Source organism: Plectropomus leopardus, chromosome 7 (genome assembly GCF_008729295.1).
Source record: "Plectropomus leopardus isolate mb chromosome 7, YSFRI_Pleo_2.0, whole genome shotgun sequence".
Taxonomy (NCBI): Eukaryota; Metazoa; Chordata; class Actinopteri; order Perciformes; family Serranidae; genus Plectropomus; species Plectropomus leopardus.
The window spans coordinates 19,186,085-19,209,553 of record NC_056469.1 but is presented as its reverse complement, the minus strand read 5'-3'; the positions used below and the strand labels follow the sequence as shown (position 1 = coordinate 19,209,553).

At 37.1% G+C, this 23,469-nt stretch overlaps 3 protein-coding genes across 3 annotated transcripts in view; all 3 read right to left on the bottom strand.

Moving 5' to 3' along the window:
- Positions 1-11,697, bottom strand: part of si:dkey-24p1.1 (uncharacterized protein LOC556718 homolog) — a 19,978-nt gene extending 8,281 nt beyond the window's left edge. Inside the window, exons 1-14 of the mRNA XM_042489910.1 lie at positions 11,640-11,697; positions 10,762-10,836; positions 10,252-10,668; positions 9,096-9,374; positions 8,071-8,316; positions 7,570-7,830; positions 7,187-7,483; positions 6,271-6,558; positions 5,568-5,837; positions 3,824-4,087; positions 3,583-3,658; positions 3,436-3,499; positions 3,165-3,304; positions 2,897-2,954 (exon numbers count right to left, since the gene is read on the bottom strand). Coding sequence (XP_042345844.1) covers positions 2,897-2,954; positions 3,165-3,304; positions 3,436-3,499; positions 3,583-3,658; positions 3,824-4,087; positions 5,568-5,837; positions 6,271-6,558; positions 7,187-7,483; positions 7,570-7,830; positions 8,071-8,316; positions 9,096-9,374; positions 10,252-10,668; positions 10,762-10,816 — 2,715 coding nt within the window. The 5' untranslated portion in view covers positions 10,817-10,836; positions 11,640-11,697. The remainder of the gene's footprint in view (positions 1-2,896; positions 2,955-3,164; positions 3,305-3,435; positions 3,500-3,582; positions 3,659-3,823; positions 4,088-5,567; positions 5,838-6,270; positions 6,559-7,186; positions 7,484-7,569; positions 7,831-8,070; positions 8,317-9,095; positions 9,375-10,251; positions 10,669-10,761; positions 10,837-11,639) is intronic.
- Positions 11,698-12,121: 424 nt separating this feature from the next.
- Positions 12,122-13,264, bottom strand: irgq2 (immunity-related GTPase family, q2). The gene has a single exon (XM_042489912.1). The coding sequence runs from the start codon at positions 13,262-13,264 to the stop codon at positions 12,125-12,127; it is 1,140 nt and encodes a 379-aa protein (XP_042345846.1). The 3' UTR covers positions 12,122-12,124.
- A 2,755-nt stretch (positions 13,265-16,019) lies between these two features.
- Positions 16,020-21,866, bottom strand: LOC121945132 (sialic acid-binding Ig-like lectin 16). Its single transcript, XM_042489157.1, has 10 exons — positions 21,832-21,866; positions 21,398-21,515; positions 20,488-20,895; positions 19,333-19,653; positions 18,954-19,211; positions 18,378-18,659; positions 17,993-18,271; positions 17,775-17,886; positions 17,401-17,470; positions 16,020-17,154 (listed from the first exon to the last, which is right to left on the bottom strand). The coding sequence occupies exons 2-10, from the start codon at positions 21,456-21,458 to the stop codon at positions 16,798-16,800; spliced, it is 2,148 nt and encodes a 715-aa protein (XP_042345091.1). The 5' UTR covers positions 21,459-21,515; positions 21,832-21,866; the 3' UTR covers positions 16,020-16,797.
- Between the last annotated feature and the right edge of the window lie 1,603 nt (positions 21,867-23,469).

The following is a 23,469-nucleotide window of genomic DNA, read 5'->3' as shown; positions in this document are numbered from 1 at the left end:
ATATATATATAAATATATGTGTGTGTGTGTGTATTTTTATTTATTATATATACATATATATATTTTTTATTTTATTTTATTACTTATTTTGATTGGTACACTTGTTTCACTATACATTATCCATATGTTTTCTTTTAGTATCACTTATTTATTCTAATTTATCAGATAACTTACTTATCTTCTTTTTGTTGTTTTTTTGTTCGTTTGTTTTTTTGTTGTCTCATGACACTTATGGTCATATTTTAGAGTTGTATTTCCTGGTATCACATAACCTGTCATGTAACCCATTCACAGTCATTCCTCACAAGCTAGTCTCCAAACTATACACCTTGGGACTAAACTCCTCCCTGTGTGCATATGTCATGGACTTTCTCATGGACCACCAGCAGCAGGTCAGAGTGAGCAAGAGCATTTCCTCCACCCTAACTCTCAGAACTGGCACTCCTCAGGGCTGCGTGCTGAGCCCAATGCTCTTCACACTATTCACTCACGACTGCACTTACATCCATCCCCTCAAACTCCATCATTAAATTTGCAGGTGACACTACAGTAGTGGGCCTGTAACCGAGGAGACAGCTTACAGGCATGAGGTGGATCATCTCACCCAGTGGCGTGTAGACAACAACCTGGTCCTCAACATCTCCAAAACTAAGGAGATGATCATTGACTTCTGGAAGACCAAGTTTAGACAGCACACCCCCCTCCACATTTAGGGAGAGACAGAAGAGGAGGTGGAAAATCTCGTTTCTGGGAGTCACACGGTCGTCCAGCTGACATGGAAAAACAACACCTCACAGCCAGTTAAAAAAAGATCAACAGAGACTCTTTTGTCTTAGGAAACTGAAGCAGGCCAAATTACCTCCGAAACTACTACTCAACTTTTACAGAACCACCATTGAGTCCATTCTGACCAACAGCGCCTCTGGTGGTATACCAGCTACATAGCCGCAGAACGTCACAGCCTCCATGGTGTAGTGAAGGCAGCTCAGTGCTTCATCAGGATGGAGCTCCCTGGACTGGACACTATCTACTCCAACAAACTCAAAAAGAAAGCCCACAGTATCCTCAGAGATATCACACACCCTGGCCACTTAATGTTTAAACTGCTACCATCTGGCAGGAGGTTTAGGACAATCAAAGCCAAGACAAAAAGACTGAGAAACAGCTTTTATTCTAGAGCTGTGGCCTCCATTGCCCCACTCCCACCATAACAGAAAGTGTCATATATGCACTACTGTTGCTGCCTTCTATTTATTCATTTATTTATTTATTACTTCTATGTGTGTTTTTTAATGTATTTTTATTCGTATTTAGAGAGGCCAAACAGAGTTTCATTGTACATTTGTATAATGACAATAAAGATTCATTCATTCATTTGTATTTATGGGGTATGTCTCAGCATCTTGTCATGTCTGCGGAAGGGCGATTGCCTGACACGTCACACATGTGGAGGTATTGAAAAAATCTTTTGGGAGCATACGCCAGTGTGCGGATTTTTTCTGTTTTTTCATATCTGTTTTTGCTTGCACCTAGTTTTCATTGCTTTCGGATTTGTGCAGTGCTTGAACCTTTCGCTATGAAAAATGTCACAGCATGCCATAAAATTGTCATAGTGTGTTATAAAAATGCAAGTCAAGAATATAGTATAGAATGTAATAAAATGTTCCTAAAAATCTTATGGTATAGGTTTTCTTGTGTATGTTATAAAAATGTAATATTTCATAAAAATGTCACAAAAGAAGTTATAGTATGGTTTGCCATAAAAAAAACTGTCAAGTATAGTATGTAACAAAAGTTATCAAAAAATATGCCACAGTGTAAAATGTCACAAACATGTCATATATAGTATATAATATAGTCAGACCTTCAATAAAAAATGGTCTAATTTAATTAAAATTTGATAAATAGTATACTCCGAAAATATCACAGAAAAATCTTAGTAAAGTATTCCATCAAAAAAGTGTAGTATGCCATAGAAAATGTCAGAAAAAAGTCATAAGTGATGGTTAACTCTCATATTAGTGTCCAAAGATAGCATTCCCTGAAAAAAAAACAAATACTGAAAGTAAATTTCATAGTATGCCCTAAAATCATGTTATTATAACTATAAGTAAGTATGTCATAAAAAATATAATAAAAAAAGTTGTGATAAGGTATGGTCAAAAAACACATTTTGTCATAGAAAAAGTATATAAAAAGTCAATGTATGGTATGCCATAAAAATGGTCATTATAAAAATTGTCAGATAAATGTCAAAAAAAGTGTCATGGTAAAATGTCACAGAATAGTATTCCATAAAAAGTCCTTATATAATCAAAGTTTAGTACATCATACAATACATACATCATTCAATTATTTGATATGTCATACAAATATAAAAATGTAATATGTCATAAAAAGGTCCTAGTATAGTTTGCCAAAAAAAACCCATCACAATATAGCATGAAATAAAATGCCATATTAGAGTATGGTCATAAAAAAGTTATAGTTTAGAATGTAATGAATAAAACAACAAGCTATGTCATTTAATGACTTACACAGTCATGTTGGAGACTTCAGGGACTTCAGTGCTGCTAAATTAATATTTAAGCCTGTAGCAACAGCAATATTTCAAGACCTTCAACACCTGATTAACACCCACATCTTTCACTCTGCATGCCCATTTTCTGTTTGAAAGTTATTTTTTTCTCTCAGACTTAAAAAAGTTCAGCTCAAAGCCACAGAAGACATTTCACAGGCTAACAAGTACTCATGATAAGTGCTTGTGTAAAATGGGTAACTGCCCCTGTAAGAAAAATATCAAATTGTGATTTTTATTAAAGTCTTCTATATACAACTACTTTAATGTACTATTATATTATAGAAGTTGCCTTAAGACTTGAATTGCTTGACTCACTTGTTTTCCAGAGGGCAGATTCACAGAAGAGTAAACGGTATTAATGTTGGATGCAGGCCTGTGGAACAACAACAATGACAAGAAATAAAACCTGCATACTCAATGAGTGACTATAGTAAATGACAGGCAACTGTCTCACTGTGTCATTCATGTCTGAAGGATCTTAAATAGATTCTTTGACATTAGCATGAGCAGCACCATCCAGCTCTCTGTCCTACACTGTGTGCCTTGTTGTGGGTGGGGACAGTATGTATGGCTGTTGTCTTACGTGCTGTCTGGACGAGACTGGCATCGTGGAATGTTTGGATGGTGTGGCTGGTCAGGCGAGAGGTCATCTCTGCTCCTGAAAGGCTCTGGCATGCCATGCTCATTCATCCGATTCCTCCTCCTGGCACCATTCCACCAACCCTGAATTGGTTCGCACATATGTACGTGTGCGCGCGCACACACACAAACACACACACACACACACACAAATATGTTAGTTCTGTCCAAATTGTTTCAATAAGAAGCAGATAAGGTTGAAAAGAATGACTCACCTGAAAACCTAAACAGGGCAGTGGGTTCGTAGTTTTTTGTCGAAATGATTCCCTCCTCTTGTGTCTGAAAACATAACGAGAGATTACAGTGGTACTTACCAATTACCCATGCTAAATCCGTGAAATGTATTTATTTTCATACTTCACCTGTAGACAAGGACAATTACAATGACAAGCAGGATAATAAGAACAAGGAAGATGAGCAGGGCCTTCATGAAGTCCCCTGTGTTTATAAGAGGCACAGAATTAGTATATAGGCACATGTGTGAACAAGTAGCATTCTTTGAAACTGCTGGTATGTCAGATTTCACAATACCAAACAACATGTCTACCATATGAAAGCAATATAGGGTGCACATATATACACATGGACCTGAAATTTACTCACGTTTAAACATGTGGACCGATTCAGACAATCTATGATATATTTCATTTTTTGCAATGCAATAGTAGCTTCCTGGATGGTTTGAATACACTGTGTAGGTCTGGTTGTCAGACACCTTTTCGGGTTTTTCCTCTTCATTTATCTTGTACCATGAATACTGTGTGATTGGGGGATAGCTGTCACTGCTGCAGCTCAGTGTCACAGAGCTCATCCCGTTAGGCTGCTGCTGCTCAGCTATTTTCGTGATCTTTGTCTGTTTTGGGGCGTCTAAACGGGAAAATTTAGGAGTAAGGAAAGCAGGACAAAGTGTTAAAGACCACACAAGAACTGACACTGCAGAAACTGAAATTTTTGACATCTAGTGGTAATCGAAGACACTGCATTTAACTGCCCACACTCTTTAACAAGAATTGAAAGATGTTATAATCACATACACATTCTGTACATAGTGGCTATAGATATACCCAGTCTACCTATTTTTCTGTGACTTAATGAATAGCTAATACATCATTTTCAAGAAATTATGGGCATATTTGTCAACCAACTGTTATTTTCTAAGATTACAAGAGGTACCCTGTGAAGCAATGTTTGTCATGGGCGGGGTGCCCCAGTTTTTGTATCTTGTGAGCACACAAAATTTGATCAGGTCTGTACCTTGTCCACTTTTGTGTTGGGATTGGCTGTCAGCTGACTTGGCAATGCCTACCATCTAGTTTTCACATGGATGTGTGTATTGTGCTCTTGCTACCACTAGATGAAAGACAAAACGGTGTCCACAAATAAGGACAACAGGTCTAAGTTGAGCAGAATGAAGAATTGGGTGCAGCAATCCCCAAATATAATGTCCTCATATGAGGACATGGGGTTACAAGAGGCGAACCTCCCCTGACCTCCCCGACCTGATCCAATCAAATTGTCACATCAAAAATATTTCACTTCTGGCCATTCAGTGGGATAATTTCCTCAAGACAAGCGAGGTAGGGAGACAAACTGACAATGTCAAGTTTGCCAGTACTATAAATACAATCTCTGGTTGACAGTTTTGTATTGTGGCGCCATTTGCTTTCCACTTTGGTGGGTGTGGTTTTAAGTATGAGATGTTGCACTCTGTCTTTATATGTCAGAAAAAGACAGAGAAGAATTGGCAAACCAACTAGGATATAAACAGTGCAAGGCTCAAATTATTCAAAAAATGTACTATGCAAATGAAGGATTCAACATTCAGCTCATTTATGAGGTCTTGTGGATACACGCTTTGTGTGTTTTGGTGGGACACGTTAAATTTACACATAATTTTGTTTACAAGAAAACTCAGGACACTTTTAACATCAATCACTAAAACAACTTACAATAATATCTGCACACATTGCAATCTGTATTCCAAAATTCCCGCTACAGATGCAGCCATCCTGGTCGCTTAAGTCCTCTGTTGCCAAAACTGGAACACTCAATAGACAGTGTGCTTCGTCTGTCTTTTTTTTTTTTTTGCCACTAATAGTGACATGTAGCATATTGTATTGGAAATTTGAATTAAAAGGGTTTTGTGTTAATACTTTCCTTCACTGTGTTATTTTCTGTCTTGCTATTATCTTGTTTGGGGGTTATACAGAATTGAATGTAAGGACTTCTCTATATCATATTTTTTGCTTTCAGACAGCTCAATCTGTATTTACAATATAAAGTATACATATTGTATTGTATTTTCTGCTTCATCCATACGCCATCTTGAGTGTGTCAGTTTACTCACATTTGATTTTAATGTCAACTTGCTGTGAATTTGCAGTTCCAAGGTCATTACTGACTGCACAGCTGTACCGTCCGCTGTCAGAAGGACTTACAGACCGAACGACGAAGGGCTGTGTCGTCTGGATGATTTCACTCTTCCCGTCAATCATCTTCATCCAGGTGACAGAGGTCAGTGGTGGGTGGCATTGGGCATGGCAATGCAGCTCCAACAAATTGTTTTCATCTACAACAAAGGCAGGCTTAGCTTGTACAGTCACGTTTCTGGGACGATCTGCATTTAACAAAAACAAAGTGATGAAGAGAAGTCAGATTTAAACTTTGGCAGTGATAAAAATACATTACAATGAACTATTGCCTTTCAAATGGGAGAAAGGGTGATATACATAGTCATTTTTGAGTCCATAGTTTGTGGTACTGGTACGCTATACAGTGTCTCAGGGTGTTTAAGTCAAATCAAAAACTACTCATTTAAAACGTAGTAAGAAATCTATATTGAATTATATTTTACTCAGTGGTAGAGGAATTACTGTGTAAAATTAGCCATAAAATACTCAATTACAAGGAAATTACAAGGAATGTTAACTGAGTAGTGCAAAAGTCCTATAAGGAAAAGAAACACCCTCTAAGCATCAAAAGTAAGTACTCATCTGGCAGTTTTTCAAAATCATATTACTGGCACTACTACTATTGCATTTATCACTCACATTTCACCACCAACTGCCTTTGTATGCTTTTCTCTGAACCTTCGCTGTTGGTGGCCCTGCAGATATAAAAGCCTGTGTGGGCTGAAGTAACATTAAATGTGTGTTGGAGAATGTTGTTGTGCCAGTCAGGTTGAGTGAAAGACCATTCTGGAGGCTGAGAATCTGTTGTGTAAGTCCTTTCCAGGTTGAGCTCTGAAGCTGGGAAGCTTTCAACAGTGCAGGTGATGTTGATGAGCTGACCCTCAGTGACCTCAGTATCCATAGACAGCTGTGGTTTTGTCGGGGCATCTGTAGAGAGCAAGCAACCATGTGATTTTCAGGATTAATTTTTTTTTTTTCAACATGTTGCATGATGTCACAGCAGCAGTCCATTCCAACCAAGGCTCAATCATAGGCTTAATACAAGTTTGATATTTTTTAGATATGAGCATCAAACATTCTGGTAAAGCTCTGTTCAGCAAATTATGGTAGAAATGTTTCATGTCAAGAAAAACACAAAATTAAGGTGATAGGTGACAAAATATAATGCAGTAAGTGTGAGTTACACCCATGGGTGGAGAGTTATAAGAAAATATTGACACAATTCTCACAACCGACTATTGAATATAAGGCTACAACCAGCAGGAGTTTAGGTTAACCATACACAAGAACTGGAAACATATGAACACAGCTAGCTGGCTACAGTTATCTCTGGTTTGTTAAATCCATATAGAAATGGAAATCTTAAAACAAGAACGGGCTTTTCTGTGGGGTTATGTGCCACAACTTCTCTTTGCTGGGAACGGTAACTTCCAATTGCTACCCTTAAAATGGCGTATAAGACTTTTTTTTCTTCACTTTTGGTGCTAAATGCTAAAATACCTAAACTAAAATACCTAAACTTAGATATTGCAACATTTTCAGCGTAATTACTTACATAGCACTTGTATGCAGACTGGCCCACTATCCTCCCCTGTACTGATGCAGTTGGTTGCATTGCACTTATAACATGCTTCATCTGTTCTTTGTACACTGACCAAAAGTAGTTCATTTCTTTCAGTTGTCTTGAATTTCCAGTGTGAGGAGTAGGACTTCTTAGCTACGTTGAATCGGGACCAGGAGTATTTTCCTGGGGCAGGATTGGCATCAGTGATACAGGTGAATTTAAGGGAGTCATTAACTCTCACCTCAGTATCACCTTCATTAATGGAAATGCTCGTCTTCCTTGGGCCATCTGAAAGAAGGAAATAGCTTTTAGTATGCTCTCTCTGTTATCACAAACTCTGACATGCATGCAGCACAAGGAGATGTGACACTTACATTCAACTATAATTTGAACTTCTTGTGATTTTCCAGTACCCACGGTATTAGTGGCTTCACATATGTAGAAGCCACTGTTCTCAGGTTCAGTTCTTTCAACAACATGCTGGTGTGTTGTCTCCCTAACAATGGCTTTCCCATTTAGACGCCAAACATAGGTGCTAGGTTGTGGGCTGCTTCTTTTCACAAAACATGTCAAAATCATTTTATCTCCTTGTTTAACCACAGAAGCACCTGGAATCACCTCAACTTCAGGCTTATCTGAAACATAAGATTTCATTATTTCTTCAGGCTGATTCACAATGATAATCTCCTGAAAATAATATATGGTAAATCAAGAGAAAAAATATAATTCAAGATAATTATATTTATAAACACCTGAGTAAACTATTAAAAATATACAATACAGCAGTAATACGTGAGATACCAAGAATGACGGACACACCAAATTCAGATAATTTGAGTAAAAAAATAGTAAAGTAAAGTAAAAAAAGTACTCACATGTAACTGTAATATTTACTGAGTTTGATTTTCCCTCATTATTTTTGTTTTGAACTTCACAATGGTATTCTCCGTTGTGTGACTCATCAACTGATGGGATTTCCCATATTGCCCTCGTTTTCCCCTTCGCCTTTTTTTTATTTTTAAACCAGGTAAAGGTAGGGTTAGGATGGCCTTTGGCAGAGCAAGTGAGTTTCACATTTTGCCTTTCTTCAATATTTTGTGGGCTTACTTGAGCCAATATGTCTGTGTCAACAAATTCAATACAAATTCAATACACACGTAGTCAACTGTTCACAGAAATCCAATATGCTTAAGAAAAGAACAAATCTATGTTATTTTAGATCACGCAAAGAGCTATGTCAAGTGGTCTAACAAAAAGCCAGAATTACCAATGTAATTGTGCAACTTTAAAAATTCAGATTTTCCTGATATAAACACTGTTCATGGAGTAAATAATGTTCACGTACTTGTAAAGTTTGTGGTTAAAGTTGTATTACCAATTTTCTTTTAAACCTTCCAAATTAATGATCAGCTGCTCAAAATGTAGTTGAATTTCTTATTTTACTTTTACAACTGAAAAGCACATACCATAGTAATTCTGCTAAGTAGTTCTAACCTTACAAGAAAAAACATTTAAAAGTAGCAAGAGTAAAACCTAGACATTGCTACCTTAAGTACTCTTTCTAAAAAGAAATATTTTGATGGATGAGGATTTTCAATATGTTTTAAAATAAAATTTAAAAAATGCAGTCTTTGATATTGTTGACCATATAATTTAGAAGTAATATAGAGTTTGTGAATTTAACAAAGCATCCCAAAACATTAATAACTTTAACTTTAACCCAGTATTTGATCCTGTATTAAAAGACCTGTCGATGAATATAGGAAGGTTCAAAACTCAGGTTTAAATTTTTACTGCAGGTGCTACCTTTAGTTTACATTTGGATCACAGATTGTTAATATCAGCAGTAAATATAACCACTGTAATGTAGACATGACATAAATGAGCTTGATGAACTTACATTTGACAGTTAAAGTGATATTTCGAATTAAATATTTGTCAACTGCTGTTGAGCATGAAAACACCTTCCCATCATGCTGCCAGTTGACTTCAAAACTGACTGAGGTGCTTTTCTGTTTTTCATCTGTTTCTGGCCTTGAGGTCAGCATTTGGAACGGTGGTGCCAAATCTACAATTTGTGGGTGTGAAGGACATGAAACTGAAGTGGAGCATGTGAGTGTTGTTTTGTCATGTTCCTGTACGAGGGCTGGTTGCTTAAAAGTGATTGGGCATGGATGTTCTGAAAACATGAAAGTGAGACAATATCAGCAAAATAATAAGAATGTATACAGAATAGCCAGTGTTAGTTAATAAATAATAAAGTGTCACAATGAATACAAAAATGAAAAGAACAACTTATTTATACTTTTTCTGTTCTAGTCCCATGCCTATAGTTACATATAGTACTAATCAGTAAAAGGAATACTGATTGAATAAAACTACTATGGAGTCGTATATAGGCTGAATTAAAAGTCTCTGAGTCAAAGAACCACTTACGTCAAATTAAAGCTGGAAACACACTCGATATTTTCCTATGCTTTACAACCGTGGGACTGAAAAGAGGGACCCTATTACTTTAAGATAAAATCTCATAATGTTGAGATTATCTTCACATTATTGTAAAATAAAGGTTTTAAATTACCGGGTGATCCTTATGACCATCAGGTGGACTGACCTACTTATTGAGCTATCTAGTGTTGGTCAAATTGGGCAAAATTGGGATAGCAACCTGCCAGCTTTTGTGTTAATCTGAGGGATGGGGAAGAGCTGAATACTCAATACACCCAAAATATTTCCATCCTCAACCAGACCAGATAGTGTTGAATAATCTCAAAACAAAGCACTCGCGAGCTGGTATGAGATAATGTCTTGTTTATGATATGGCACGAGAGGTCCACTGACACAGAAGAGGGAGACAGTGCAGTCCCTCTTCTATTTTTAGAGCATTTATTCAAAAAAGGTTGGTCTTATTTTCATCATAGATTTGAATCTCATTTAATCAAACCCTTTCTGCCTTTAGACCAGCTCATCTTAAATTGTTTGCATATTTCATTTCATTGCTATGTATTTTCTTAAGTTATATTTCAGCATTCTGAGCATACTGTTTTTTTACTTACCACTAACGTTGAGGATGACTGGTGGTTTTGTTATCCAATTTGGTTTACCTTCAAATCTGAAAGAATAATTTCCACTGTCACTTTTATTCAGGTTGCAGATTAAAATACTGCAGTTTGAGGAGGATCTATAATTAGATTCCCACAATGAAGGCTGAGAGCCAATGTATGTCGCTCTATGCACAAAGTCTGAACTGACTGGACGTTGTTCTTTATTTGAGCTGTAAATGACAGTGCCAGCAAACTCTGATTCTTGATTCTCTTTCTTAGTCCAAAATGAATCCTTTATCCAAAACCAGTAGGCACCAGAAACATCAATACTCTTAGTGACTTTGCACTTAATTTCAACGCAGGACCCCTCTTTAGCTGTCAGGTATGTTTTGCCCTCTAATGTGAACATTGGTTGGGCAAAAGGAAAATCTGAAAACACAAGTGGAACTCAGGTTAATATACGTAACTATAAGTCTTGTTAAAAGCAACATTTTTATCATAGTGAAGTGATAAATATCATACTTTTTATTAGAGCCAGAACAACAAACCACCCGACTGTCAGAGCATTCATTTTCATGTGGCACTAAAGCTGGATATCTGAAACAAAAAAGTATGTGAACAGTATTGTATACATCATACTACCATTGAATCATTTTGTTTTAAACTGTTGCTACCAGTTAAATTTTAGTTATTTATTTAATGCAAATGAGCTAAAAGGTTTTCTTCTTTCTCTTTTTTCTTTTCTTTTTCTGACAATTGAGCGCTCTGCATCTTCTTCCTCATTTCAAGATTGTTGAGAATCCTACAGTGCTGCAAAATTGTTTTTTGTTGTTTTTTTTTTTTACAGAAGTAGCAGAATTTGTAATTTATTTTGAGTAAAAAAGAGTGTGGGGAAAAAGACTTTCTGAAGAAACATTAAGGCTGAATTTTTTTTTGAACTGTGGGTGTAATTAGTATCAGTTGTTTACAGCAGAGCAATAAAAAAAACATGCATGTTGGCTCCACTAGCCATGCATTCAAACACCTATAATACACACACACACACACACACACACACACACACACAAATATATTTAGAGTGTAAATATAACAGTGGAATTCATTTCACAGATTTGGTTATTTATACCCAAAAGTTTATTTGCAATATTGTCAAAAATATATATAGTTTTTTAAAGGCTCCATAAACAGCATACTTCACTTACAAATGCTAGTGAATAATTGTGAATACAAGGTGACTTTTTGCTGTAGAATCCCAATTATTCATTATTGAAAACAATCTTCCAATCAGCTGAGGGGCTTACTTAGAAATTATTACTTTCTCTTGACAGACATTAAACAACCTTTATAATTGAGATAAGCAAATATATTTAATACTGAAAGAAAATTTAGCTTGTTCTTACCTCAGAGGACCCGTTTAGAGCAGGCTGTTGCACAAACCATCCCTCCTAAAGTAAAAGTAAGATTTTAAAAAAGGGAAGTTTTCACAGTTGATCTAAAATCTTTCAGAATTTGCATGCCCAATCATGCAAGCCTGAGAACACAATCTTTTATAGATGTACTGATGAAGGTAACATAAGAATTTTCTTATTCAACTTGCCTACTAAAGTATGCATGCAACTAACTCTCACTTAATCTATTTTAAATAGTGAAAGCCACTGCATGGGGTGGGCCTGAGAAGTTTGCAGTGTTCGACAGCTCTTTGCAGAGTGTTACAAAGTATTTACAGTGTTTTTAAATAATTTTAACTTTTCAAAACCAGTGAAAACGTATCAAAAGATTCATGACGTATTGTATAAATAGTGCCTTTCTAATATACCAAAACTTTAAAATGAAGATAAACAACACATAAACAGAAAATTTTACACAAAGGGAAAAACATTTGATGTCACTGCCCCTCTCTAAGAGCAACAGCTACTATCTTCTCAGCATCAGCCGCCATTTCATCAATGGCGCCGTTTAAGGCTTGCAGCATGGCAGCGAAGGAGCGGCTGGCAGAGCGGGCATGTCTGGGCATAGCCATCTCCACCAGCTTTGATGAAACTGTGGCCAAGTCCTTTTCTGCCGCCGCCAGACGCTTTTTCACCTCACCTTTGGTGACCTCCACTGACAGTAAACAAGTCCGCAGCCCCTTAAGCCTTGTTGGTACCACACCTCGCTGTCGGGCCAGTCGCTCAACTGATTCATCGTCTAAGCACAGAGATATTTGTGCTTTGGTTAGAATCCGCACAGCTACACTGGAGTCCACCATGGAGGCCACAAAGGGAACAGGAATAGTTGACACTCCACCAGATAGTGAGGCAGCTGCCCATACTAGTGCTTTGAATGCCTCCTTTTTCTGAGAGACCAGAGAGGAGGTAAGCGTTGGTAAAGCCAAGATAAGGGCATGGGCTCGTATCTCTGGAAGGTCTCTTCCCATGTCCTCCAAAAGGCAAGGGAAGTCAAACTGCTCAAGGGTGGAGGGTCTCACCAGGTAGACTTTAGGCAGTGTCACACCCTGTGATGTAAGAACATCCAGGCAGGCTTTCCTCTTGTCTTCAAGGCTTTTTTCTGTGTCTTTTGCTGAAGCAAACAGAATAAAGTACACTGTTTGTTGCTGCAGTGACCGGGCTTCCAGGAACACCTCCACACTGTTTGGTTGTGGTGTCTGTATGAATGTCACGAAGACAGCATTATAGCGTAAAAATTTGACTCTTTCTATGTATCCCTCGGGTTCAAACAGAGAGGTGGATGGGACAGGTGGAAGATCCCACATGCGAAAGTCTGGATGTTTAGGGTTTGGGTAGCCTGCCACTTCCTCTGGGGCAACAGTGGATAGAGATGGAGCTGCTTCATCATCCCCAGGACCAAGGCCACGGAGAGAGTTTATAAAGGTGGCTTTTTCATCCCCACGGTCCCCCATCACAGCTAAGTTTATCCTGCTGATCAGGAGATCCTCCACTGCATCCTTGACATCTGATAACTTATTGAGTTCCATGGACTCTTTGAGGGTCTCAAGGAGGTTCAAGCTTTTCAGAACATCAGCCATGTCTGTGAAAGGATAAAGCCGTTATTTAATATAGAACAGACAAAACAAAAAGAATGAATACTTCAAGATATTTGCAAACATTAAAACCCATCTACTTCGTCACACTGGAAGTGTATCAATAAACATAACATCTAACGCTATCAGTAACAATACATACAACTTGCAGCTTTTCTATAGTAACTATGTAACAATCCTAGCAAAATGTCAATGCAAATTAGACTTCTGCTGTCACAGGAAACCTAGTCATTCAGCATTGTGTACATCATAATTACCCCTGAACTAAAGGTTTAATGGTCCCTCAGTAGAACTGAAGATTACAAGCTAAGGCCGATATAAAATTTCTAAAATTAAATGCTAATAACGTATTTGTATCAGTTGTAAGTTTGACTGTTTTAGTCCAACTATTTTTTTCTGTAATTTAGGAATTCACATTCTTTAAATCAATCAAATTGTGACTTCCTGGCAATATAAAGTTTCAGTTGAACATAATACAACACACACTCACCGACAGATCAGGAGAAACAGTCCTGTGTTTGAAAATACTTGTTCTCGCTGGTCAAACCTTAAATCCTCTGCAGCTCTTAAGCACCAGCAGCATCAGGTTGATCTATTTAAAGATGCCTATGCAGGCAGAAGAACATTCTAATCCTGTTAGCTCAACCTTAATCCAAAAACCACTTTGAACACACTCATGCACACTGCCTGTGCACGTTGAGCTATTTTCTTGAATGCATATGCCTTCAAGAATGCACACACATTCACAAGCACGTAAATAAAATTACAAACACCCATGTTTATATACAGCATAATTTATGCCACATTAATATGCATTTCTACAACAACTGACATAATTATCATCATTATTATTGCAATGCAAATATTTACTAATAAGCACAACTGTTATCCAGTCAGGAAAGGAAGGCCAAAATTTAACAGTAGCCATGAAGTACCTTTAAAAAAACATATTAATATTATAATTATTATTACAAACCAAAAGATAAGATATTAGGTGCCCTGACTACTAAATGCTTAAGATGCATTTCACTTCACCACAGTGTCCATGTTTCAGTTCCAGCTGGGACCTTTGTTATGTGTCAAACCCCTTTCTCTCTCTTCCCATGTTCACTGGCTCTCTACACTTAGAGCAGTGGAAAATAAAACACTAAGTTGTCCGGCTGAAATTCTCCACAAGTTAAATCTTTTTCAAATTTTCGCCCCAGGCCGCTGCAATATTTTCAGCCCCCCTGCAGCACAAACATTGCCATCTAGATGCTCTGAAGTGTAGCCAAAGTGGAAAAACTCTGTACTTTGATACTTCAGGGTATGAAATTAAAGGACAGACTTGACAGTTGCAATTTAGGTTTGAGGACTTGTTGGGTAAGGTTGATATGCAGATCCTGCAAATAGATTTTTTTGTTGTTTTGTTTTGTTTCTTTAAACACAAATCATCAATATAACAGTTCAATTAGTTCCATTTTCTTTTTATTTACAATGAACTTTGGGTTTGCTAAAAAGGGGAACTAAGTAATGTTGATAAACTTGAAGCAGGCATCAGCACAGTATGTGAGCCCCTTATGAGCCAAGCTGCAGATTATTGCTTTCTTTTCTTTCAAGAGAAACCCAATATGCAAAATCTTTGACACCTGTGTTTCAGGTGCTATTTTAGGCTCACTTCCTCATACAATGATTTCCTGTCTTTCCAAAAGCAGAAAATAGTTGTATATATACAGTATATGTGTGTTCATTTTAAAAATCCAAAATATTAAGACTTGATTAAAAAAAAAAAAATCTTATGGCCAGTAACTGATGAAATTGCTAAAAATGTATGTATTGTCTTACTGACAATTCAAAGTTGCACAATTATGGCTTAACATTGTGAAAGGAATAGTAAATGCTTTTTTTTGGAGACACACTGTTTTAACTGGTGCAATACACGCTCAAAAATACACAAAATGAATAAGACATACTTACACCATGTTATCTGTCTTAAAATCACAAATTGTTATTTCTCCATTTCTGTTTCTGAACATAGTTTTAAATTATGAACTTTAGAGGCAATTGTGGGTTTTTTTTAACTAAGAGACAGGCTGGCTTATAACACTGACCAATTTTGATGATAAACTAATGCTTTGCTGGCTCTAGCTCTAGCTTATTACAAAAATGGCATCAATTTTCTCATCAATCTCTCAGGAAGGAAGCAATGAGGTGATGGCAAAAAATGTCTGACTAATTTATTGCTTTAATTTTGCATGAACTTGGATCAAAGTATACTAATAAAGCAACAATCTAATTTTATTTATTTATTTATTGATTTTAAAAGGACCCCTCTATATGCAGTGTCTTAATGGCAATTAAACATCCCACTGAAATCTAATTTGTTAACTTGAAGAAACAGTATGTAGAATTTAGGGGATCTATTGGCAAAAAAAGGAATAAAATATACATATGTGTTCGTTAGATAATAATCACCTGAACTTAAGAACCACTGATTTATTACCTTTATATCTACAACAAGAGCAAGTTCTCTTTCACATAGTCCACATGTTGCACTGCCATGTTTCTACATAAGCCCAGAATGGACAAAAAAAAACCCACTGGCTCCACATCAGGCCATTCCTGTTTTTACATTACCTAAAGGTCACCAAAGGTTCTCACCGTTTCAATGGAAGGCCATTCAAATGGTTGCAATCTGAAACCTCACCACTAAATGCCACTAAATCTGACACGCTGGTCTTTTATTGTAATATGAGCTTTCTGGTTTACTACTTATTTCTTTATTAACAGTTACATACAGAAAAATCATATATATAAAATCAGCAAAAGAAACAGGGAAATAACAGATATGGTAACATTCTCCTAGCTCTCCTCAGTTGTTTTGCAACTTGTCACATGACGGTTTGTTTCTACTCTCATTTCATTTCTATGAGTAAAACACATTTGAAATGCTATATGAAGGAGTTAGTTAAGTGCATTACAGTGTATATACGGTTTATCCAACTTCTACATTTTTAAAACTGATTTAAATAGTAAAAGTAGTACTGCAAAATAAAATCTATGAAGTATGAACAATCTGAAACAATTTTTACCCTTTCTTTCTTCTGTAGTATTCTGATCATGTATTAATGTTGAGATAGACCACAGGGACTTACAAATATGTGGATTGGATATGATTTGTACATGTACTATGGACTTGTATTTCATCTGATGTTGTGACAACAATGTAATGAGTGACAGGTACTACTGTAGGTGCTAAACATTTACCTCTAATAAGATCAATCAAAATAACCACTTAAGAAACCAATTTATGAACTACTATACTGTGGTCAGTGCTGCTACTGTACAAATCTGACTCACTAAATGACCAAATTCAGACAGTAACACAATGTCTAGCATTTAAGGCTTACCATAGGCTCAGTTTGACTTTTGAAAATCACAAAATTAATCAATCAATTCGTGGCAGAAAAAAAACAAAACTGCAAGAAGCTATCACATCTAAAAAAAATCTGAATTAACTTAATCCTCAAGCAAAACTATCAGATCTGACTCATTTTAATCTTCACATTGGAATACAGTGCCATATCCTCACCTTCCTTCTCCTCCGACACACAATGTTTTGTGTCCTCATCCTCACCTGTCATTTCCTCTTCACCCTCTCCATCTTGACTCTCCTCTGCTTCTTCATTAATGTTCTTTAATTCTTTAATTTCAGCGTACTCCGTCTCTGTGGATTCTTGTGTTGTCCTTGTCTCCTCAGGGTCCCTTCTTTTAAGCAGGGAAAAATCAATCTTCGAGTAATCGCCGTCAGATTTCCCTAGCGCCACGGCTACTGCTGCTTCAGCTGCCACTTGGTCAATGGCCTGATAATCTTCCACTGCTTGACTGGCATCTACCTGTCAGGTCCAGCAAAAAAGTGATAGAAGTCATTCATCAGCTGCTACAGCACCAACCACAGCCAATCCTCAAATGGTTCATCTCAACATGAAAAAGCTCCTGAAGCTACTAGATTCTACTTAAAACTCTTGCAATTAAGTTTACCGGTGTGCATTTTTTCTACATTACCACTTGGTCAAGTCAAAAGTCAGAGTCAAATACTACACACTAAGGCTTTAACAAATTGTATGTATAAATATAAATACCAGCTGATCCTCATGACTTGTAACCATCTCCAGAGTCTCAGCCAAATTTCCATAGATTCTCTGTTGTTTTCTGGGGAGAAATGTTTATAAAGAGTACAAATTAACATAGAAGTAAAATAAGCATTTTTCTATCTCAAAGTGAACAAACTTTAAAGGACTATTACAGTAGTTAAGCATGTTTTGGCCTGCTTGCTTGGCTTGCTAATAAATGTTTTCCATAACCATTTTCAAAGCATGCTATAATATGTCCTTTTTAGCATCTTTAAGACCTAAGAAATTTAATATCAAGAACAAAGCTTGTAATATTCAAATAAATTAAAATATAAGCAAAAAAGAAAAAATAACAAGACATAAAAAATAAATTTAACGTGTACCTGTGGCATTTTCTTGCCAAACAGCAAATGATTGCAGATAGAAGAGCACCAACCAAAAATGCAAAAATAATTTCCAGCTGTGTAAGAAATCTTAACCCTTCCATAATGTCACCTAGAATTAAAAAGAGCAAAAATCAGAACTGAGGCCACTTCTGCGCCTTACTTTAACAAATACAAAGGAGATTTTTAAATAGAGCATTAAAAGACAGAGGGGTTACCTTCTTGTTCTGCTTTGTTTATAATGAAGTTTCTTTTTACTTCTCCATTTTCATTGCTGCTGACACACTCAACAACTGTGTTGCTGTGGTATTTTGTTGTTAGGGTGGTGGTGCTATTAACTCCGTGGTTTGACACAGTGGTAGTGACTGAATACTCAGTGTAGTTCTCCAAAAGGGGCCATTTGATGGTGGGTAAAGGCACTCCCTCACTGATACACACACAGGTCAGAACCTCTAACTGATTAATGCATCCAGAGTTGTTTAGGATCTTTGGACCAACTGCAAAAATCACAACATTAAATAAAGTATACAGAGAGCTGATAGCAGAGAAGGCAGAAAATGACCATTTTCCTTTATAAGGCCATTTACTCAGAAGTGTACTCACAAGTTACAGTGACGTTGGCATATGTAGTGAAAGTCGTGTTCAGGTGTTTTGCTGTACAGGTATACTGTCCGGCATGTTCTCCTGTTACTTGAGGGATGACAAGAGTGGCTGATCCAGTGTTGTTCTGCGGGTGAGTATCACCTCCACTGCTCACGTTATTGTTGGATGGGTATTTAGTCCATATGACAAGAGATGGAGGGAAACTTTCAACAATACAGGTCAGATTCAGAGCATCTCCCTCCTTTACAGTTGTCTTTCCAATTATTTCGGATTGCTTCACATCTTTGAGACAAAAAAAAATTGACAAATTATCTAATTTATCAGATCATGCAATTTCCAATATTCAGAATATATGGAATAATACACAAATTAATAACTAAATAGCATTCAGGAAAATCCTTCCTTCAGTGTGGAAGACATTAAAATATAAGCACTTTAAGACTTAATTCTACATTTTAAAAACCAGGGGGTAAAAGTCAATCACAATTTATTTTAGGGAGATATAGAAAAAGGTGTTTTCTGCTATGAATTCATGGAATTTTAAGTTTCAGTTTCACAGCTGCACTGTGTACTTACACATCACTGTTATGTTAGCTTCTGCCATTAGGCTGTTGTTCAGATGCTGAGCAGTGCAGATGTACCGTCCGGAATATTCTGCCGTCACATTAGGGATGACAAGCATCATCGACCCAGAGTCACTGTTCAGGTTTTTGCTCAAGCCTAGCTTTGTCCATGTGATGAGAGCTGGAGGGAAACTTTCAACACTGCAGGTCAGATTCAGAGTCTTCCCCTTGTCAACATTTGTATTCCCAGTGATTTGAACTTCCTTTACATCTGCATGACAAAGTAATATTATATACAGTTCAGTAAACCATCAGTGATGACATGACTGTATATCTCGCACACATGTAAACATAATAGAAGCTTCAAGTAAAGGACAGTGTGTGATACTCACAGGTCACATTCAGAGTCACTGTCTCCTCTGTTGTGATGTTGTTTGCAAGGCTGACCTTACAGGTGACATTGGTGCCGTGGTGTTCAGCTGAGGAGTTAAAGGTCAATGTTGAGCTGTGTCTCTGTGTGACAGCAGTCACAGCCTCAGTCTTGAAAGCAGTGATGTTTCCTGTGATGTGAGAGTCCTCCTCCCTTGCCCCTGTCCATGTCCAGGTAATTTTAGGATCAGATCCTGAACAGAGACCAGGAGCAGTGCAGGTCAGTGTGGCCCGCTGGCCCTCTCTCAGAGGAGGAATCATCACTGTGGGCTTCTGGGTCAGACCTAATAGAAAAGCAAATATACAGTAGAAAGAAAGTTAGGGTGATATAGTCAGTAAGGGAAATCAGTTCAGCTGACAAAAAGGTTATTATTCATTTTGAGTGGGCATATATAGTAATTTATGCTGCTTAATATTTCAAAGAGGCAAAAAGTAGAAGGTATGGCAGAAGTAAAATGAGCCTCTAGTGATCAGTATTGTTTCCTATTGGCCACCCACAAACATCAGTTGAGGCCAAATATTATTATTATTTCAGCCCTTTAAGGCTTTCTTTGTACAACCTGTACTCAATTCAATAGTATCACCGAGAACCAGTTCACATTAAATCCATCAGTGCCAAATGTCTGTGCCTGAGAGCACATCTGGGTGAAAATGTCAGGCTTTGACAGAAGGCAGGCACCTAGAAGGCGGCCATGGAACTCCCTGTCTGCCTCTTCGGCTCCCCAGCAAGGCAAAACTACTGCAGCCGCGCTAATCTACCACAATGGTTTTTTCATCTGTGTTATTTTAGTAAGAGCCTAGTATTACTATTTGATGCATGTACGCATGCATGCACGTATGCAGTCAACTGAGAAAAACAAATTGGCTCTATGTGTGATTACAAAGAGCAGCGGAACAGAGCTTTGTTTTAGTCTATGTCACCCATGCAGCTTGATCAAAAATGCAATTTGTTTTATTACAGTGAAAATTAAGTACTGAAAAAAGCAACCTTAAGGCACTGGTACCAAATTCTAGGTAACGGAACCAGTTTCAGTAACTTTTTAACTTTTGGCGTATGTGTTAGCTACAACAATAAACATCTTCAGTGAGCATATGGTATTTGCTGCAGTTCTAAATACCTTTCACAGTGATAGTTGTTCCAGCAGATGTGTATTCTTGCGATGATCCATGCAGGATACCATGAAGTCTGAGCTGATATGATCCAGAGTCTGACGCAGTGACGTCATTGATGATTATGCTGCAGTTCCTCTGATTCAGATCAGGCTCAAGGAATGACACCCTTCCTCTGGACCCAGACTGAGCATTTAGGCTGGTATTGACCAAGTGGAGTATTTTGTCAGAAACACTACAGTTCTGTTGGGAAGGATCGCATTTGTGCAAGACTGCACATTCCAAAGTGAAGCCAGGATCAGTGGTAATATTACATGGTATCATGATACAGAGTCCAGCCTCTGCTGTAATTTCTGCTCCACTAACGGTAACGCCAAGTCCATTTTGAGAGCACTTTGTTTCTCTTGAAGATGCCACTGTTAAAACAAAGAGGGAAAAGAGACAATAAGGGAACAGAGGATGTGTATGTATTGATAAAACAACAATATATCTGCTTGAAGACAAACTTTTACCAAAATACTGTTGAACCTCTAAAAGGCCAAACAATGCAATATGCAGTAGCCTGTGACCAATATATCTGTTTCCTGATGCCAGTTATGGTGTCAGTTTCCTTTTAGATTGGAACTATGGAAAGTTAATTATACATGCACAAATTATTACATATTAGGTTTTTTAAATATGCTCATGGGTTTATCCGTGGTAATTAAATTATTAATTAAATCGACAGTAAGTGTAAGTGTTGTGGGTCTTGTGATGTTTAACAGACTGCTGAGATGAATTAAGGGAATAAAAACAAAAACATTTTTTATCCGCAAAGTTTTAACTTCTAATATCAAATATGCCCCCAGTAGCTTAAAAAAATATTAACATTTAATTTTGGTGTCATAACAACATTGAAAAAAAAAATGCACACTATACCTTTGTTAGCACTGTTGCCTCTTACAACAAAGAGCAGAGTCACCCAGATAAGAGGAAACATCCTGATTTGATGATTGAGATGCTCAAGTCTCCCCCTCCACAGGACGAAGTCTTACATCTAAAAGCACAAAATTTAATACAATAAGTGCAAAAAAAAATACAGGAGTTTTGGTTGATCAAACTCGACCAGAAAAAAACTCCACAGCTGACAGCACAGATGTTAATACAGGAAGTTGCATGCCATTCAGTGCTGATAATAAATTTGACTATCATGTTCCCTAGGGCCTCATTTTACACCTCTGAAAACAGCTCAACAGCAGTTCTGAAAAGAATCATCTGTGGTCTCTGAGATGTACATTTTAAATTAGTTGTGGTACAACCATTCAATTAAATTGATTTCATTCAGAAATACAAAATTAAAGATGGTGCTATACCTGCTTGTCTTCTTCCCCTGCTCTCTTCTCTGCACAGTGATCTCAACTAGTGACTTCGCTAAACCAACTCTTCCTCTCTGCACCTTCCTCCCTTCCTTTTTATGCAAGAAAGGATTGTTGCCCTTCTTGTCAGACTACTATAATTTTAATGCAAGTTATAATCTCATAGTATCACATTGTCCGTCACATAAACTTTTGGGAATCTGTATTTTCAACACTGAATAATGAAATGGTAACATTTTTTATCATGTTATTTTTTGTACCACTTTCATGACTGTAAATGCATGGAGAAAAAAAACCTTTCAAGAAAGAGGAAGTTCACTCAGGTTGCATAAACAATGAGAACAAAACTTTCTGGTCATCTTGTGAAACATGGCATATCATCTCTTTGTGCAGCTATTTATATGCCTTAGTAAAATTTAAGCATGGGTTGGGCCAATATTATATTTTCTTATTTACAGAAGCAGTTGCAGATCACCAGTGCAGGTCAGCGTGGCGTGTCGTCCCTCTGTGACAGGAGGAATCGTCACTTTGGGCTTCTGGGTCAGACCTAATTGGAAAGCAGCACAAGAGTGGAATCAGATGAGCAGTCTGGAGAACACTATTGTCTTACATTTGGGCTGAAACATTCAGATATTTTGTTAAACATTTCAGTCGGACAATTAATATGTGAACTGCTGCAGTTCCTACTGGTTGCCTTCAGGGGTCAACATATGCTAAACATTACTTCATGCTTCATTAACAATACAAACAAACCATACAGCATATGAAGGTGCGGTTCATAGGCACAACAATGAATGTCTTCACTTTATATATTGTGGGTGTTTATACCTTTAATCGTGACATTTGCTTTGGTAAAAAAAAACAATTAAATCGACGTCTCTTCCCATTAAATCTGAGTTGATATGATCCCGAGTCTGAGTCTGAGTGAGGTTATCGATGATAATGCTGCAGTTTCACTGACTCATATTGGGCTAAAACAGTGAAACTTATCCTTTGAACCCAGGCTGGACTTAATTGTTGTTCTTGTCAGTGTGGAATATAATGTCTGAATCAACAAGTTTTGGTTTAGATCAGTCACATTTGAGCCAAACAGTGTTTTCATGTGTAACTTCAGTGGTGAAAGAGCACCGTATCACAACACACAGCCCAGCCTCTGCTCTCATTTCTGATCCACTAAGAGTAATACAGTACGATCTGTTGCAATGTTTCTTTCTTAAAAACGTATCACTGATAGAGATGTATGAGGCTGATAATACATACTGTCGCAGTCAGATAAACTTTTTTTTTTTTTTTTTTTTTGCATTTTTTGCAATATAATTGGCAAGTGGATTCTTATTTACATTTTGGGATTGCCAGATAATAAATACTGTTGTGGATCATTCTAGTGTTAACAAGATAAAATTTTAAATAACCTAAATAATCAGCAACTTCAGAAGAGAAATGTTGTAACAAAATTCAGTTATATTCAGAAAATAATAAAGATGCATACCTGTGTCAGCACTGCTGCGTCTCATAGAAGAGCAGAGTCACCCAGATGAGAACAAACATCCTGATATGGTGATTAAATCACTCAGCATTTGCCTCCATAGGACAGACCCTTCCTCTCCCAGGCACAAACATTTTAAACATTAAATT